Genomic DNA, 19,463 nt, shown 5'->3' with positions numbered 1-19,463 from the left:
GTTCACAGACTCCATGAAATGATGACCTCTTCATAATTATGTGGTCAAATTATTAATTTTGTGTATGGTTTTCTAGAAACAAGGGTGGCTCAACTTACCACTTTGGCTGAACTTACCGCACTCTCCACTACAACTACAACATGGCTCCCTTTCTAAAATGACATCTCTCCTTAGGCAACATGGATCGTCATCACTACGAGACGTTTGAGAAGTTTGGTAATGAGAGCTTCATCATCCATCTCGACAATGGGAGAGGGTTTGGAAAGCATTCTCATGATGAGGTGTCTATTCTGGTGCCTTTAAGCCAATGTTGCAGGTTAGTGACTTTTTTAATATTTTCCACCAACTGACATGTTTGCTGTATCATTGGGCATGCAGACATCAAGGGCTTACCAATTAAAAATGTCCAGAATTACTAATTCGAGGCAGAAAGAAGTTGGATCTCTGACTGAAACGTCTGACACCTGTATTCATCCTGAACAATGAGAAATACGATTTTTTTTATTTTAATAAAAAATAAAAAAATAATTTAAACGTCGATATTTAATAACATAGTAAAATGAATCATTTCAAACATAAAGACAAAAATACTTAACTTCTGACTACTTTAATACACAGATAAGTGAATTTGTTGCTATACTTTTGGTCCCCTAAAATGGGGGGACTACAGGACTTTCTCCCCGTCTTCTTTGATTCGGTTTGGGTGTAGCTGGTCTCCTGGACGGTGGTGGCAATTGGGGGTTCAACCTGGTTGAGGATAGTGTAGCTGGTCTCCTGTGCGGTGGGGGTTATCTCCTGGGCGGATCCCCAAGGACAGTGTAGCTGGTCTCCTGGGCAGCTCCTGGATAGTGTAGCTGGTCTCCTGGGCGGTGGGGGTTATCTCCTGGGCAGATCCCCAACCAGGTTCAGCCTGTAGGTGTAGCTGGTCTCCTGGGTGGTGGGGGATATTGGGGGTTCAACCTGGATGAGGATGGTCTCACGAGGGGAAACTGTATCAGATAGTTATTGGGCAGCAACAGGAGGAGAGGTGGAGGGTTGTAGTGTGTGGGCATGGGTGTTGATTGCCACCTACAGTCTGATATGCCAAGGCTTTCAGACAATCAGCATTCAGGGCTGGAACCACCCAGTTTATAAATAAACTTCTGGCGCTAACATGCATCCTTTGTCCTGATCTTGTCCACATAATGATTGTGCCCACATTTTCAGAAATGCGTCTACACATGGTCTTATCTGTCCACTGTGTCCGCATTGTGAACAGATTTCCTGTATGCTAATTCTTTGACAGATATTCTTTTAAAATAATACATTATTTACATTTGTTTTTATTGAATATTTAAAACAAGCCGCTCAACAACTAGATCACATTAGTCATCTAACAGCCTCCCGTGCAGAGCGACAGAAGCAGCAACCAGGGTCAACGCCCTGCTCAAGTGTCATAAGGGTCGTCGAATGGAGACCAAGGCGCAGCGTGCATAGTGCTCAATCTTTGTCTTTAATGAATACACTTTAACAACAAAACAACAAACGACCAACAACAGTCCTGTCAGGTACACTAGACTAAACGGAAACAACTACCCACAAACCCCAAAGGAAAACAGGCTGCCTAAGTATGGCTTCCAATCAGAGACAACGAAAGACACCTGCCTCTGATTGGAAACCATACCCGGCCAAAACATGGAAAACGAAACATAGAAATAGAATTCTAGCACGATCCCACCTACAGAAAACCCCAAAACCACCCAAAACAACCATCTGTCACGCCCTGACCACTCCACTATGGCAAATGACCTCTTACAATGGTCTGGACGTGACATCAAGGGCATGTCGTCAGATCTCCTACCAGCCCCCCTACAGTTCCCCAAGAGCTGTCCCCACATTAATACAATGATTCCATTCCCCAACCCCAAGACCCCCCCTCCAATGCACCAACAACCAACAAAATGAACAAAAGGGAAAAAAGAGAAAGACAAAGAAAAACAGAAAACAACAATGCAAAAAACAAGAGACATCAAGGACAACAAAAATCATAACAGCAAGGCCAACTGAATATGTTTGAGTGCATGTATGGCACTATTTACGTGTGTGTGTGTGTGTGTGTGTGTGTGTGTGTGTGTGTGTGTGTGTGTGTGTGTGTGTGTGTGTGTGTGTGTGTGTGTGTGTGTGTGTGTGCATTTGAATGAGAATGTGTGTATGTTGCATGTGTACAAACACTTGCACTGCATCAGCCTCAGGCGAACCGGCATTAACTGTAACAACACTGCCCCTCAGTGTCATTCAAACTTAATTTTAGTTATATTTTATTTTTACGTAATTTTTTAAAACTTTTATCTTTGACCGTCATTCATTCAAATCAATCACACTATTTATAACGCCCTTTTTACATCAGCCGATGTCACAAAGTGCTATATAAAAACCCAGCCTAAAACCCCAAACAGCAAGCAATGCAGATGTAGAAGCATTCTATCCCCCGCCCTGCAACTGCACTCCCACTTGTCTCCAATTCCACATCCCAACCCTCAGCTCCCTCAGCCCATCCCACCTATCTCTGCTGGCCACCCTCTTCGGATTTCGATGCACCATATATCTTTCAACTATGATGTGATGTTTAACATACAATTTCAATCTAATCGAATAGAATCCACAGATTGCGAGTTGAAGATAAATACTTTTACTAAGTGTATTAGTATATTAGTAATTGACAGACCCGGTCTCTCCAGATCTCCCAATGGTACAGTTTTAGATCAATGTTATGCATTTTCAGCCATTTCTGAACCTGAGTCCAAAAACAGGCTAATTGAGGGCAGTACCAAAATAAATGGTCTATTGGTTCCCTAATCATTACAACAAAATCTGCAGAGCTTTGATGATTGAATGCCCCAATTTAAGATTTTGTTGGTGGCAAGAATTCTATATAATAATTTTAGCTGAAGGGCATTAAGTCTTGAATCTTGCGTCATTTTATATATCAACTCATACACCCAGTACCATGGAATAGGTACATCAAAAATCTCTTCTCAACTATTTTGCAATCTGTATGGCGCAGCTGTCAACATCCTGGTCCTCAAATGAAACTGGTATACTTTCCTATTAATGCTATTATTATTCCTCCGCCAGTTTTGATCCTTTATATTGGGCAGACAGACCAGTTCCCTACCTCCTCCCGCTCGATTTTTGGGGTAATGCTGAAATCAATTGGTTGTAATCTTGTATTGAGCAAACCTTCCCACACAATTCTGATAACTCCATGAAAGACATAACTCTACCATTCCAATTTACAATATAAATACAGGTATTTTGTCAACCAGCACATTTGAGTTAAGCCATAATATTTGTTGTAATATTTGTTCTATCTTTTCGGGGGGATTAAATTGAAATTGTAGCCAGCTCTACAATGCTTGTTTGAAAAAAACTGACACTTTTAAAAAAGTATTATTTTAAATGAATAAAAAATTAGACATGGCAAAAAAGCCATTTTTAAACAATGGTTGTCATTTTTTTAGTAATCCACTTGAGAACCATTTAGGGTTCAAGTAAAACTTTTGAATAAGTGAAGCTTTTAGAGAGAAGTTTAGTATTTTCTATTTGATCATCTCAACCCACCCAATTCATATTCGTGTATGGTTTAGCATCCCAGATAAAGCGAAATCTATTTAGCTCATATGATTTTAAAAACAAATCATCAGGAGTAGGCATCGCCAAACTAAGTGAGTAAACAGAGTTAATCAGAGCAACTTTTCCATAAATAGACAGGTATTTACCTCTCCATGGCTGCAGGATCTGGTCTATTTTTACAAGTTTTCTGTTTAAATTAATTTATATATTTTGTGTTATGAATATCAAGTATGTCTACTTCACTGTCAGCCCATTTTATAGGTAAACTGCAGGGTAATGTAGAAGTTTTTTTAAAGATCCAATACGTATCATAATTAGGTTTTAGTCCAGAGAGTCCAGAAAAGTTATCTAGATCTTCAAAGAGACATTGCAGGGATCTAGCTTGCATACTTAATATAAAACTTGAGGCATCGGCAGACACCTTTGTTTTTAAGCCTTGGATTTCTAATCCTGTAATGTTATTTGATATGATTTTAATAGCTAGCATTTCAATGGCCATAACAAATAGATATTGTGACAGAGGACACCCTTGTTTAACTCCTCTTGACAATTCAAAACTCTCTGAAAAGTAGCTGCTATTTACATCTTATACCTGGGGTTGCTATACATTACTTTTAGAGAGAATCACCAAAATGTCAAAATTCCAGGCATTTATAAATTAAATCCAGTCTTACTTTATCAAAGGTCTTTTCAAAATCCGGTATAAATACCAGGCCTGGCTTCTTAGATGTTTCATGATGTTCTATTATTTCTAGTAGTTGTCGTATATTATCTCCAATGTATCGTCCATGTAAAAAACCTGTCTGATCAGGATGAACAATACCTGGCGAAAACCTTTTTAATTCTGAGTGCTATGCATTTCACTAGTATTTTTGCATCACAACATTGAAGTGTAAGAGGCTTCCAGTTTTTAAGATAGACTGGATCTTTATCTTAGTCTTGTTTTAATAATAGTGAAATCAGACCTTCCTGCTGAGTACCTAACAGACTACCATTTCTATAGGAGTAGTTAAAACAAGCTAACAATGGAGCTTTGAGTATATCAAAAAAGGCTTGATATACCTCTACCGGTATGCCATCAAGCCCTGGGATTTTTCCAGACTGAAAGGATTGAATAGCTTCAAAAAGTTATTCCTCTGTAATTTGGCCTTCGCATTGATCTTTCTGTACATTTGTTAATTTTATATTTTTTGTATTATTTGGAAAGAATTCCTTACAGTAATCGTCATTAAGTGGGTGAGGATGAGACGGAAAAGAAAACATCTGCTTAAAATATTTAGCTTCCTCTTTTAAAACATAAATTGGAGAGTCATTGATGACTCCGTCTTCAGTAATGAGTTTCTGCAAATTCTTTTTGTTAGCGTTCCTGTGTTGGAGATTCAGGAATAATTTGGTGCATTTTTCTCCATATTCCATCCAGTTTGCTTTATTTTTGTAATAGATTACATTAGATTGTTCTTGAATAAGTTCCTCCAGTTCTTTTTTTCCTCTAACATATTTTGTATCTCTGTACTGTAGTATCAATTTTTTTGCTATCTACCTGTACAATTAGTTTATGTATTTCCCTTGTTAGTCTTGTCTCTTTAGCCAAAAACGGCTTTTTTTATTGTTGATGAATATTGAATTGAATGACCTCTGAAGGTACATTTAAAGGTATCCCAAACAATAAGGTGATTTGCTGAACCTATATTGTACTGGGAAAATTCAGTTATGAATTTATTTGGTTATAGTTAAAAAATAAATTGTCCTCCAGTAAACCTTGATTAAATTTCCAATATCCCCGTCCACGTGGAAATTCTATAAGAGTTATGTGAACGCCAATTAGATGATGATCCGATTGCATTCTGTCTCCTATTAAAACTTTTTTAGATATGAATCTCTGCCTTTTTTGTTGAGTGCTCCAAATCCCTTCTGCCTCGAATTAGTAATTTTGGAAGATTTTCTTGGTAAGGCCTTTTGTTGGATTTTTTTCATAGTTGTCGAGCACCCCTCCTACTTTTCTTTGTTTGTTGTAGGTCTTCCTGAACTCTCAGAATTTACTTGAATTGGGACTGGTGAACTGCAATGCAGTTAACCTGAGTTTTCACTTCATAAGTTGATGACTTTATATGAAGTTGTAATCAAACAGCATTAATAAACTTCCACCATTCCCTCCTGTCCCTCCAGAGTGAAGAAGTCGACACACCTGCGTCTGCAGCTGCTGGCGAAGGAGGAGTACCAGCTGAGTGGTCTGATGTCTGAGTCTCTGCTGAGGGACAAACTGACCCCCATCCTCATCCAGCCCCACCTGAAGGCTATGGACAGACGACTACGCCATACACTCAACGTCCTGGCAGACTGCATCGAGAAGGAGGGCTATAGTAATGTTGTGGAGGATGACCTGGCGGGGGAGAGGGAGTGGGGGCACACATCACCAAGGGGGAGGTAGCTGCAAGGCCTGAACCGTTCTAGACTGGATTGGACTGGATCGAACTGTCCAGAACTAGAGTGGATCAGACTTAACTGGACTGGATTGAACAAATGTGGACCGCTATCACCATAGGCCCCTTAAATAACTTAGTGTACACCACCCAACCAACCGATCGATGGATTGCCCACCACAGCGCTACAGACCATGAAAGTCTTGAGAGATGCTTGTCTTGTTCAGAAGACATTTTTGAATTCAGTGAATTCCAAGACTGATATTATTCCTTCTGTTGTCACCTGAATCATGTGTGTTTATACGCATTGTTGGGACCTGTCAAAGGCCTGTAAACAACATGCCTATTTGAGGAGATCGACTGTCTTAATTAACAAAAATGTTTTATTGCTAATTGTTTTATTACTTCTGTTGCTGTTTTACGTTGTTGTCGATGTGTTTTTTTATAAATATATTTGATTGGAGTGCCGGTTTACTGCAAATTGTGTCTTCTGCTTTTCATCTTTCAAATGCAACCTGTTCCGAGAGTATTTATTAGTTACCACAGCCACAAAGTGGTCACAGAGTTCAGAGTTTGTCAGCTAGTGGGTAACACTAGTGCATCTACAAATAGCAATGTCCTTTGTCAATAAATTTGAACTTTTTGTTCAATGTTAGTGGAAAGGAATCTGAATCGCTTGTGGATTCTGTTTGAACTGTGTCAAAACCTAACCAGGGTACAGTAGGCTCAGTCCAATTTAGGCTCTTTTGACTTGTCAAGAAATGCACCAGTCCAGAGCTGTATCACAATTCACAGACCCGTTAATCATTGGTGGGAATAAATCAAATCAAAATGTATGTTCAAATCTATGTGTATATTACAACAATTATTCAGATTATTCCTTTGTACTTTTTTTCTTATTTTACTTCTGCTTGTAGATTATTTTATTGATTTGAGGATGAAGTTAAGATTTAAAAGATGTCCTCTATTATGGTACTAAGAAGCTAAAATTGACACCAAGGTTTTGTATGATGATTGTTCCTTTAGAGTGTGATGAATGTCTGATGTTCAGATGGAAATGTGGTCTACAGATATTCAGGATGTACATTTCTTAACTTTCCAATGGCAGATCTGCTTTACTGGAGAAAACATTTAACTTATTGCTACTGAAAGTCAATATATAGATCATTGGAGGCTGGTGGGAGGAGCTATAGGAGGACGAGCTCATTGTAATGGCTGGAATGGAATAAATGGAACAGTATCAAACACATTAAACATATGGAACCCACATTTCTGACTCCGTTCCATCAATTCCATTTTCAGCCATTACAATGAGCCCATCCTCCTATAGCTCCTCCCACCAGCCCCCACTGCGGTAGATAAACCTAGTGCCTGTGCAATGATAGAACTACTTGAAAGTTTGGGATCATGACTAAGAGAGTAATTGCAGGAAAATATGAATTCCTGATATAAAGCTATATACATAGGTGGGGAGTTCTGTGCGTATACTCCATCCATCCCATCCTGTTTTTATCTGTGTCTCCTTAGGTCTGTCTGGTTGATACTGTATGTATGGACGGTTTATGTGGAGGTTTGTAAAGGTGCAATTAAACAAGGTGTGCATTTAAATGTGGCATTTAACCTCATCAGTTATATATCTCAAAGTTAGAAAAATAGATAAAATAATGATTGAGACGGGGCAAAAAAAATCTGACTTGATTCTGATCCTTGTAGGCACCACAGAAACAGTCGAATCTTACAGAAAACAAATATATCTAATATCTACGTGTCCATACGTTCAGAGTACAGTGCCTCATATGTAGCTTAATTGACACAATCAAGTGAATTGAATACATATAAGTACAGTAATGATGTCTACTACAGCACCACAACATCAACATGTTTACAGTCTTTTTGTTTTGATAACCTTTCCCTAGCCCCCGTAAAAGCCTCCGCCAGGCTTAATAAATGCATCCATAGGACTGAATGGAGGAAGCCCAGTCTGAGTTTACGACTCAAATAACACCCTATTCCCTACATTGTGCACTACTTTTAACCAGAACCCTATGTTCCCTGGTCAAAAGTATTGCACTGTAAAGGTAATAGGGTGCTATTTGGGATGCACTCTGAGACAAACATCTAATAGACAGAGACCACAGGTCTAACTAGGGTAATCATACTGACCGCAGACGGGACAGCAGAGGAATCATCGTCATGGGAATAAACCAGGAATCTGACCAACAGGACGCCTTATCTGATCCTGAGCCCACCCTCTTTCCTCTGCACTGCTCCGATGGAGTGACCATAGAATAGAATAGAATAGAAGTTGTAATTCTATGATAGTGACTCCTTGTTTGAAAATGTGTGTGGTACACCATGCCCTGGATTTGCTCCATAAGACGGTGGTGCAGTTGATTTCACTGCATCACTAAAGAAAGGAAATTAGTGCACTGGCATGTTTAGAATAGATAATGGGTTATTGCAATTAGAATAACTGGCTAATCACTTTATTTGCTAAATAATTTTGAGGGAGACGAACCAAAGGTCACAAAGGTCGCTTACAAAACAGAGAGGATACACCGTGGCTCTAAATGGGAATACAATATCCTGTAGTTGATAAAGATGTGGACACCTCATTGTTGCAGTTGGACTGACACCTGGTTATAGTTGATTTAATCCACATTTGCTGGTATAGGCCTACAGTGCCTTCGGAAAGTATTCAGACCCCTTGACTTCTTCCACATTTTGTTACGTTTCAGCCGTATTCTAAAATGGATTAAATAAAAAATGTTTCTCATCAATCTACACACAATAGCCCATAATGACTAAGCGGGAAATAGCTTATTTACATACAGTACCAGTCAAAAGTTTGGACACACCTACTCCTTCAAGGGATTTTCTATATTTTTGCTATTTTCTACATTGTACAATAATAGTGAAGACAACAAAACTATGAAATAACACATATGGAATCATTTAGTAACCAAAAAAGTGTTCAACAAATCAAAATATATTTTACATTTGAGATTCTTCAAAGTAGCCACCCTTTGCCTTGATGACAGCTTTGCACAATCTTGGCATTCTCTCAACCAGCTTCATGAGGTAGTCACCTGGAAGGCATTTCAATTAACAGGTGTGCCTTGTTAAAAGTATATTTGTGGAATTTCTTTCCTTCATAATGCGTTTGAGCCAATCAGTTGTGTTGTGACAAGGTAGGGGTTGCATACAAAGGACAGCCCTATTTAGTAAGTCCGTATCATAGCAAGAACAGCTTAAATAAGCAAAAAGATACAACAGTCCATCATTAGTTTAAGACATGAAGGTCAGTCAACATGGAACATTTCAAGAACTTTCTTCAAGTGCAGTTGCAAAAATCATCAAACGCTATGATGAAACTAGCATTCATGAGGACCGCCACAGGAAAGGAAGACCCAGAGTTACCTCTGCTGCAGATGATAAGTTCATTAGAGTTAACTACACCTCAGATTGCAGCCCAAATAAATGCTTCACAGAGTTCAAGTAACAGATACATCTCAACATCAACTGTTCAGAGGAGACTGTGTGAATCCGGGCTTTGTGGTCGAATTGCTGCAAAGAAACCACTAGTAAAGGACACCAATAAGAAGAAGAGACTTGCTTGGGCCAAGAAACACGAGCAATAGACATTAGACTGGTGGAAATTTGTCCTTTGGTCTGATGAGTCCAAATTTTAGATTTTTGGTACCAACCCCCATGTCTTTGTGAGACGCAGTAGGTGAACGGATGATCTCCTCATGTGTGGTTCCCACTGTGAAGCATGGAGGAGGAGGTGTGATGGTGTGGGGGTGCTTTGATGGTGACACTGTCAGTGATTTATTTAGAATTCAAGGTACACTTAACCAGAATGGCTACCATAGCATTCTGCAGTGATACGGCATCCCATCTGATTTGCGCTTAGCGGGACTATCATTTGTTTTTCAACAGGACAATGACCCAACACACCTCCAGGCTGTATAAGGGCTATTTGACCAAGAAGGAGAGTAATGGAGTGCTGCATCAGAAGACCTGGCTTCCACAATCACTCAACCTCAACCAATTGAGATGGTTTGGGATGAGTTGGACTGCAGAGAGAAGGAAAAGCAGCCAACAAGTGTTCAGCATATATGGGAACTCCTTCAAGACTGTTGGAAAAGCATTCCAGGTGAAGCTAGTTGAGAGAATGCCAAGAGTGTGCAAAGAGTTCATCAAGGCAAAGGGTGGCTACTTTGAAGAATCTAAAATCTAAAATATATTTTGATTTGTTTGACACTTTTTTGGTTACTACATGATTACTAATGTGTTATTACATATTTTTGATATCTTCATTATTATTCTACAATGTATAAAATAGTAAAAATAAACAAAAACCGTTGAATGAGTAGGTGTGCCAAAACTTTTGACTGTTACTGTAAGTCTTCAGACCCTTTGCTATGAGCTCAGGTGCATCCTGTTTCCATTGATCATCCTTGAGATGTTTCTACAACTTGATTGGAGTCCACCTGTGGTAAATTCAATTGATTGGACATGATTTGGAAAGGCACACACCTGTCTATATAAGGTCTCACAGTTGACAGTGCATGTCAGAGCAAAATCCAATCCATGAGGTCGAAGGAATTGTCCGTAGAGTTCCGAGACAGGATTGTGTCGAGGCACAGATCTGGGGAAGGGTACCAAAATATTTCTGCAGCATTGAAGGTCCCCAAGAACACAGTGGCCTCCATCATTCTTAAATGGAAGAAGTTTGGAACCACCAAGACTCTTCCTAGAGCTGTCCAAGAACCCAATGGTCACACTGACAGAGCTCCAGAGTTCCTCTGTGGAGATGGGAGAACCTTCCAGAAGGACAACCATCTCTGCAGCACTCCACAAATCAGGCCTTTATGATAGAGTGGCCAGACGGAAGCCACTCCTCAGTAAATGGCACGTGTCAGCCTGCTTGGAGTTTGCCAAAAGGCACCGAAAGACTCTCAGACCATGAGAAACAAGAGTATCTGCTCTGATGAAAACAAGATGAAACTCTTTGGTCTGAATGGCAAGCATCACGCCTGGAGGAAACCTGCCACCATCCCTATGGTGAAGCATCATGCTGTGGGGATGTTTTTCAGTGGAAGGGACTAGGAGACTAGTCAGGATTGAGGAAAAGATGAACGGAGCAAAGTACAGAGAGATCCTTGATGAAAACCTGCTCCAGAGTGCTCAGGACCTCAGACTGGGGCAAAGGTTCACCTTCCAACAGGACAACAACCCTAAGCACACAGCCAAGACATCACAGGAGTGCTTCCGAACAAGACTCTGAATATCCTTGACTGGCCCAGCCAGAGCTCGGACTTGAACCCGATCGAACATCTCTGGAGAGACCTGAAAATAGCTGTGCAGCAACACTCCACATCCAACCTGACAGAGCTTGAGAGGATCTGCAGAGAGGAATGGGAGAAACTCCCCAAATACAGGTGTGCCAAGCTTGTAGCGTCATACCCAAGAAGACTCGAGGCTGTAATTGCTGCCAAAGGTGCTTCAACAAAGTACTTAGTAAAGGGTCTGAATACTTATGTAAATATGATGTTTCATATTTTTTATACATTTGAAAAAATGTCTAAACCTGTTTTTGCTTTGTCATTATGGGGTATTGTGTGTAGATTGATGAGGGGGGAAAAAACAATTTAATATTTTTTAGAATAAGGATAACTTAACAAAATGTGGAAAAAGTCAAGGGGTCTGAATACTTTCCTAATGCACCATACCTAGGCTGCCTGCATATGGTTGGGCACTTTTTTCATGCCATTACTTGAACGTTTTATTCATTTGGAAATCCACAATTACATGAGCTGAGAATAGGACTATTTTTATTTGGACATGGACATCTAAAATGTTCACTCTTGTTTGCCTCTTTAAAATTGACCTGGGTGTTGACACTTTGTTGCCCCATTAGTATAGAATTAGTAAACACAGAATTGCATTTTAAAACGGTTCTGGTCGCATCGATATAATCACACAAAGGGCCACTACAACAATTAATCTACTGGATCCCATCAGACCACACATGGAGGCCTCGCCCACAGGCTGTTTTCTCCGGTCTGTGTCGGCTGTCTGGAGAGACCTACATGGCCCTTTAGGAGCCAGTCTTAACACACATCCCCTGTTTTATTCACGGAAACACAATTTGAGGCCATTATACAGCGTTATAGATTGCATCTACAAAACTCTCCTTGTTGACTAAAACGCAAGGAAGCCCCCCCCCCCCCTCCACATACACACACACCAAAAAAACGATGGACAGAAAAAAGTATAATCTTGACACAACACACTTTTTAAAGAGTTAGGCTGAAGAGAAACAATAGAAAGAGAGCGATGGAGATGTGAGGTTTGTTAGTATTGGATTAGTTTAAATTCTGTTAGGTAGATTAACCTATAAGAAACAAAACAAAGTAAATTCTAAGTAGGCTATAGACCACCCAGATTCAAAGTGAGACAGAGATTAGTCTAGCTACCAGTTGATCACGCCCTGGGTTCAGACATTCAAGCAGACAGCATGTGTTGGGCTGGCCAAGTCATTTGGTGCATGGCATGTCTTATCGGCGCAAGCCTAGCCTACAGTAGCTGGGGACCAACAGTCAGCCAGTCAGGAGGAGAGTGGGGGTTCCTTGGGACCCAGTCATCAACGAGGGAAAAGGTAGACTTCATTCTCAGTAGCTACCACTATGAGTAGAGTATGCTAGAGTAGAAGACCATTGGCATTCACTGTAAAGGAAACAAGTGTCTGCTTTTGTTGGTATTTAGAGGGTGGTAAAAACTCGCCTTTATTTGTTAATTAGATGAAGCAGTCCGATAATAGCCAGTGTGGAAGTGTAGACATGTTTGATAACTCACAGTATCCATATAACTGCTTCAACTATGATGGAGATGGATACCCCTCCTGCAGCACAGATGAAGACAAGAAGATGTGTCGACCTGCTTACAGGTAGAATTCTTATGATTAATATTGGCTTATGAATTTATAATCGAATTATCAAGAGTATTGTTATTAGCATTATTCATGATCTAAGCTATTATAAATTATGTATTTAAAATATTACATTATGTTTAGTTAGTTTTAATGTGTAAAAAAGTACTAAAGAAATTCAAATTATTTTGGTATTTTAGAGACCATAATATAAATCCCAAAGGAATGTAACGCAACTCATTTAAAATCTAAAAACCTTTTACTTACTCTCAGTTACCTTATTTTCTTAATTTTAAATAACCAAATATTGTTGTATTATTTTAATCAGATTGTGGTATTTCAACCAATATCCAAATTAAATTGGTATCATAATTAAGAATATTAAACCTGTTACCCTGAATATAATTTTGAATCAGTCTTATCAAGATATTCTTGGTCAGGGTTGGGTAGGTTACTTTCTAAATGTAATCCGTTACCTGTCCCAAATTTTAATCAATAACGTCACTTTTGGATTACCAAAACTCAGTAATGTAATCTGATTACTTTCAGGTACTTTTGGATTACTTTCCCCTTAAAAGGCATGTAATCAGTTACTCTCCAACCATGTTCTTGTGAATTTCAATGTGAAAACCAACAAATAAATTGTTTTACTTTTTGTAACTTTCTGTCTGCCCTCTCTCCTCAGTTACATAGCGTTGATAGCCATGGCCATCCAGCAGAGTCCAGAGCACCGGGTCACCCTGTCAGGGATCTATGAGTTCATCATGAAGCGCTTTCCCTACTACCGGTTAGGAGCTTCACATGTTTATTCAACAGCCATTTTCTGGATACCTTCCACAAATTCAGTTTGACAGAGTAGTGTTTCCTTTATCTACTACAGGTCCAACCAGAGGGCATGGCAAAACTCCATACGACACAACCTCTCTCTCAACAGCTGCTTTGTTAAGGTAAGGGACATTTTATCACATGTTGTGTGATGATATTTGATCATTTGATTAATTACAAATGTTATCACAATCTTCGATACACGTTTCACTTGATATCAGTCAGAACAATATATAAGACTATAATATTTTATCCTCATTGATGAAATATTGTATGAAACTTTGAAAATATATTACAATAATAAGGTAACAGTAAAGACAGGCATACACGTTTACATACTAATTTACCAATCGACTGTATGAATTGTAAGCAAATACTTTTTTGCACACAATATCAGCAAAAATGGTAACAGACACAACACTGTTTCATTACAGTACTGTATGTAGAATTCACATTTGAGCCTGATCTAAAAAATTATGGGGTTATTTCTCTTTTCTTATTGGTGTGTTTTTTTACTTTCCCTCCAGGTTCCCCGCACAGAAGGAAATGAGAAGGGGAAAGGCAACTACTGGACCTTCGCCACCGGTTGTGAGTCCATGCTCGACCTCTTTGAGAACGGCAACTTTCGGCGTCGCCGGCGCCGACGCAACATGAAGATTGGTTTCAGAGAGCCTGGGGAGCCTTTCTTCCCAGTAAACAACAATAACAACATCAACAAACAACAAAGCAGCTCCACCAGGCGGTCCGATCCTAACCCCAGTCCGGACTCCTTCTGCTCCATCAGCCCTGCCCACAGACCAGGTCACCACAACCCCCTCAACCCAAACTGCCAGGGGAAACCAGGACCGGAAATTAAATTCAGTATTGACTACATCCTCTCCACCCCAGACCCCCCTCTGCCGGGCTTCAGACCCCCACATAGTGGTACATCAGAGCCCCACATACACGTTCTGGAGCCCCAACACCTCAACCTGCACTTCTGGACCCTGTGAGTATCACAGTCTTGACTACAAAGAGAGAGAGACTACATCTGAAAGACTGGATGGTTTTTCCTCCATATCTGAATTAGTAAATGAAGAGATCGAAAGACTGCCCTTTTGTGCAAGGGGATATTTTATTGACTTGTCCTGTAATTAAATAACATAGAGAGGTCCAGTATTGTGCTGTGGATCCTAGCTGATTATAGTAAATATACATTAGTCTACACTCTAAAGAAACTTGTACACTGTTCATAGTCTTGTCCCAAGGCATACATGTTTACATTACGCTTTATTCATAAAGTAGGACGTTCTGTTACGAAGGTCTGTGAAAATAATGATTCACCTATATAATATCTATAATCTATATAATATCTTGCCTATTTTAAGGACAGGATAATACAGTGTATGCTGACTGTATGAGAAAGCTGATAAAACTGAAGGGAGTGTGATATCATCATGAACTATTAAGATTAAAAGGTAATAATCTCTACAATGTTTTGGGTTAGTGAAAGTGTCAAAGCAATGAACAGGGTAAAGGGCACATGTCACAGCTGGTACTCAGCCGTTTCAACCCTTGTTGTGATTGAAGGCAATTATCATGAGGTTGAATTAATCCAGGCTGAGCCCTCTCCAAACCTAATCTTTCCCAATGACCTTTTAAATTCTCCTGCGACTGACATACTCCATATTTAATCCAGGCACTCCATTAAAATACATTATATTCATATATTGTATGTAGGAGTTTAAACATGGGGTCTACTCTGCTAACATTTGTTTCCCTGTTATGAGGAGGGATATCAATCATCGCCGGGTTTCTCTTGCTTGTTTGAAGGGACAATTTTCAATTTAACCTTTATATTATGCCGTGACTACATCATTCAGGACAGGAGGGGTTTCAACAGAACACAACAACACACTTAACATGAGTGGCATTTAATATAGCATTACACTTGCGAGATGTGACCCTAGTTAAATACACGAGGCCTGCCATAACAACAATGCCACAATCCCCTCCCGACCAGCCTGACGCAATTATAATTAAACACGCCGGCGTATGCCTCCTTTCAAATCCTGTGATCGATCAGTGATATTAACATTCATACCTGCTTGGCCCTCCAGCCAACGTCTAGCACCACCACTGTTATGGATCAGTAGGTTTCCATTAACGAAGCTGTTGATATAAGGTGGCGCTGTGGATGTAGGCCTATTTGGGTAAATTAACTAATCATAAAGTGCTGCAAGGCTGGTCTGGGTCTGCATGGGTCTGTGTTGAGACACCAAAGAGAAAGAGCACAGGCAGGGGAAAAGTCGGTGCACACATTATGTTGTCAATGAATGCTCCTATTATTGCTGTAGCTGCGGACTCAATGGTTCTAGAACGGCGTCTATTACATTTATTAAACGTCTTTATTTCATGTTTGATTTATTTTTCTTGGGAAATATTTTTTAATTAATCCAAACATTTTCGCAAAATATTTTAAATGCATTTTAAGGCTATCAATATTTTTTACCTTTATTTATGTCATATTGAGCAACAAAAAAAAACACACAGCTGGCCTATCTAGCGGAAATCACTCAGTTCTGCCTGCCTCCAGGACAAGACTCATCCCAATAAACGTCAACTTGCTGTGGGCTATGTTGCAGGTAGGTAATGTTGAAATGTGCAGCGCAGGGTAGATTGAGTGGAATAGGGAGAAGGAAATTGGGAAAGCAACGATCTGCAACGTTAATAACATCTAAATCATAAACACAAGTAAGTCATTTAATCTACAGCGTTTGTTTTATAATTGGATTTTCATTCTTGGGAGTCATTTTCAACATGACTATGATCATGAATCTCATTATAAATATGTGTGTTGTTGTTTATAAACAATACAATACAGTGTATGTTTGTATATGGGGGAGGCTGTGTAATTTCTATTTACTTGACTAACAACCATGATTTCTTTGAGCTGTGGTAGGAGGGGGTAGGGGTGCAGTTTGTTGTATGGGACTTGCTTATGTACCAGTCCTACAATGGAATGCAGATTGCTGGGTAATGATATCAGGCTTGCATCTAGCTAATGAAGATGGGTTGGAATAGCCTGAGAAGCCAGAAAGGACTCACATACATTTGAATCCATTCGAAGCCCCATTTACAGTACAAGTCAAAAGCCCAGGGGTAGATTCTGCGGGGTGGAATATGCAAGTTTTAAAATGGCTTTTAAATGTGTTTTGAATGAGAACATCAACACTGGATGTCAAATCAATGTCAGTTTAGATGTGTTTACAGTTAGATTATATTTACTGTAGATCCTTCAGGCCCTGTATGCCTCCTGCTACTGGAGACCTGTTAGGATGTCCCTGCTAAACCCGAAACGGGGGTTTTAAAATGACTAGAAGGGTGTAAGAAATGAAATAGGATGTAAGAGAAATATGGGAAGTATCCCTTATTTTACATCACTATTCACTGAGAATTGGCATCTACTGCTTAGCAAGCAGGAACCGCTTTATATGTTGAGGCACTTCAGTGAATCTCAAAGAAATGAGAGTAATTTGTTAGCTAATTACTATGTAATTACGGTAGCTTGCGACTCTTGGTAAATAGCAAGTAAACATCGGACTGTAAAATAAAGGGTAAGCCCTCATTTCCAATTCAGCCTGCCTCATTTCTCCTCCACCTCCAGTTACATGTCTGCTTGTCCCAGTCAGGAAGCCTGGCAGAGCATACCATGAGTCCCAAATGACACCCTATTCCCTATATAGTGCACTATTTTTGACCAGGACCCATAGGGCTCTTCTCAAAAGTAGTGCACTATGTAGGGAATAGGGTGCCATTTGGGAAGCAATTTACTAAGACCATAGACAGAACACAATGTCTAATCCAATGTTTGATGGACCAATCTGAGACATCCACTTGTTGTTGCTGAGTCAACGTTTTGTAAACCCTCTTCAAGAATATTATCTGTGACAACATCTATAGGGGTACAGCAGACTGCTTAAAAAAGCAAACTAGCATATTCACATTATATTGTCCCATGTTTCAGTATTCACACTTCACAGTCATGTCCTTTGGGTGAAAATACAATAATTAATATGCATTTATCATGAAATGATAGATGAGAAGACGGCAGACAATGAGATTAAAACGTTTCAGAATCAGACCTTGACTTTATTTAATTCTTCCTTGCAATTGTAAAGACTGAATTACACAGCATGCACAATGTGTGTGTTATCATGACACAGCTCTGTGTTGCATGGAAGGCACATTGCACACCATGTACACACACATGCAATGCAACTACAATGCACCACAGCCCTGGTCAATACACACAAACGTACGCACGCCAGTCAGTCTCTCTCACACACACACAGACACACACATAGAAACACACACGTCAGTTGATTTTGCTGCTTTGCTATGAGTGTATGGGCTGATTGACGGTGGTTAGTCCCAGTCCCTTCCAGCGCTGCTTGCACATGGCCATTTGCCTTCTCACACCCAGTTTGGCCAGTAGGAGCTGCTCACAGCTTAGAATGTGAACTGTGATTGTCATGTTTCCATTGAAACTGAAGAGAGGAAGAGAAGAACATCATTAATCCTATCTGTTTTACACCGCTACTGCCTTCAGTGGGTTCTACCACAGATAAAAGGTTATCAGTATCTTTGATACTACTACGTACTGCAAAGATCCATGGTCCCATGTAAACAACCACTAGAAAAGGGGAGGGCAAGAGACCATTGACATTAATAGAGGCTGGGTGACTGTAAGACCACTTGTTAATTCATGTTGTCGGTGTAAGTCGGCCTACGCCAGGGTTCCCCAACTGGCGGCTCGCAGGCCAAATTTGGCCCCCAAGTTTTCTAAACAAAAACTAATTAAACATATATATATATATATATTCATTGTTGGACATAAAAGACTGCAAAAACACCAGGAAATCAGCTCCAAGTGATTTTGATTTAACCCCCTAGAGTCGATTGACGCACCGTTGCTTCAATCTAAGTTACATAACAAAAAAATCCCCATAAAAATGTGTCAGTTTAAGCTAGAGTTTAGGTTGTTTTCTTTGCATTGGATGCGTCTCAATCCACTGCATCCGCCAGTGTCACACTTCCGCATCTGCGGTGAAAGGTGGCAAAGCTAGAGCGGCCTTTGTTAGACCATGAGACATCCTGAAATCGGTCTTCTCACGTAAACATCTGTAGCGTACGAATGGTTTGACCTACAAACTAAACTACTACCTCACAATGGAAAGGGGAGACTCTCACAAAAACGATGGTGTTCTCTGTTTTGCTCTACGACCCCCACAAGTGTCATGGGATATCCACATCCGACCCCCACAAGTGTCACGGTACCGGTTTTAAAAAACTAATGGAAGGATGAAGGTGATTTTGTGCATACCCCAAAAAAGGGGTTAAATATGTGTAAAAAATATATATACATATATGTATTTCCTGAGCTTTCTTAAATCTAGATTTAGGACAGACATTTCAAAACCTTGTTTCTTAGGCCAAAATCTAAATTTTATCAAATACATTTTGTATATATTTTTTGATACCTAAAGGGGTCCTAAAATTCTAAATGTAACAGCTAAATGATCCATAGCACGACCAGTTTAAAACAATTCCTTGTCAGTTTAGTACCCCATCCTCCAACAATGTCTTACTCAAAAGGATTAAGGAATCTGTTCCCAAGTATTCCCACG

At 39.8% G+C, this 19,463-nt stretch overlaps 2 protein-coding genes across 2 annotated transcripts in view; both read left to right on the top strand.

Annotated features, from left to right (window-relative positions):
- The window catches only part of LOC106609787 (extracellular serine/threonine protein kinase FAM20C), a 124,843-nt gene extending 117,203 nt beyond the window's left edge, over positions 1-7,640 (top strand). Inside the window, exons 8-9 of the mRNA XM_014208805.2 lie at positions 175-316; positions 5,779-7,640. Coding sequence (XP_014064280.1) covers positions 175-316; positions 5,779-6,040 — 404 coding nt within the window. The 3' untranslated portion in view covers positions 6,041-7,640. The remainder of the gene's footprint in view (positions 1-174; positions 317-5,778) is intronic.
- Positions 7,641-12,423: 4,783 nt separating this feature from the next.
- On the top strand, positions 12,424-18,079 carry LOC106610058 (forkhead box protein L3). Its single transcript, XM_014209181.2, has 4 exons — positions 12,424-12,987; positions 13,655-13,756; positions 13,850-13,916; positions 14,322-18,079. The coding sequence occupies exons 1-4, from the start codon at positions 12,842-12,844 to the stop codon at positions 14,784-14,786; spliced, it is 780 nt and encodes a 259-aa protein (XP_014064656.2). The 5' UTR covers positions 12,424-12,841; the 3' UTR covers positions 14,787-18,079.
- Positions 18,080-19,463: the final 1,384 nt, after the last annotated feature.

Source organism: Salmo salar, chromosome ssa01 (genome assembly GCF_905237065.1).
Source record: "Salmo salar chromosome ssa01, Ssal_v3.1, whole genome shotgun sequence".
Lineage (NCBI taxonomy): Eukaryota > Metazoa > Chordata > Actinopteri > Salmoniformes > Salmonidae > Salmo > Salmo salar.
Note: the sequence above shows the minus strand (reverse complement) of the source record. Positions and strands in the feature narration are given on the sequence as shown.

Coding starts and splice junctions, on each gene's coding strand:
- LOC106610058 (XM_014209181.2), top strand. CDS start 12,842: ATGAAGCAGTCCGATAATAGCCAGTGTGGAAGTGTAGACATGTTTGAT. Junction 13,757..13,849: donor AAGCGCTTTCCCTACTACCG/GTTAGGAGCTTC, acceptor TATCTACTACAG/GTCCAACCAGAGGGCATGGC. Junction 13,917..14,321: donor TCAACAGCTGCTTTGTTAAG/GTAAGGGACATT, acceptor CTTTCCCTCCAG/GTTCCCCGCACAGAAGGAAA.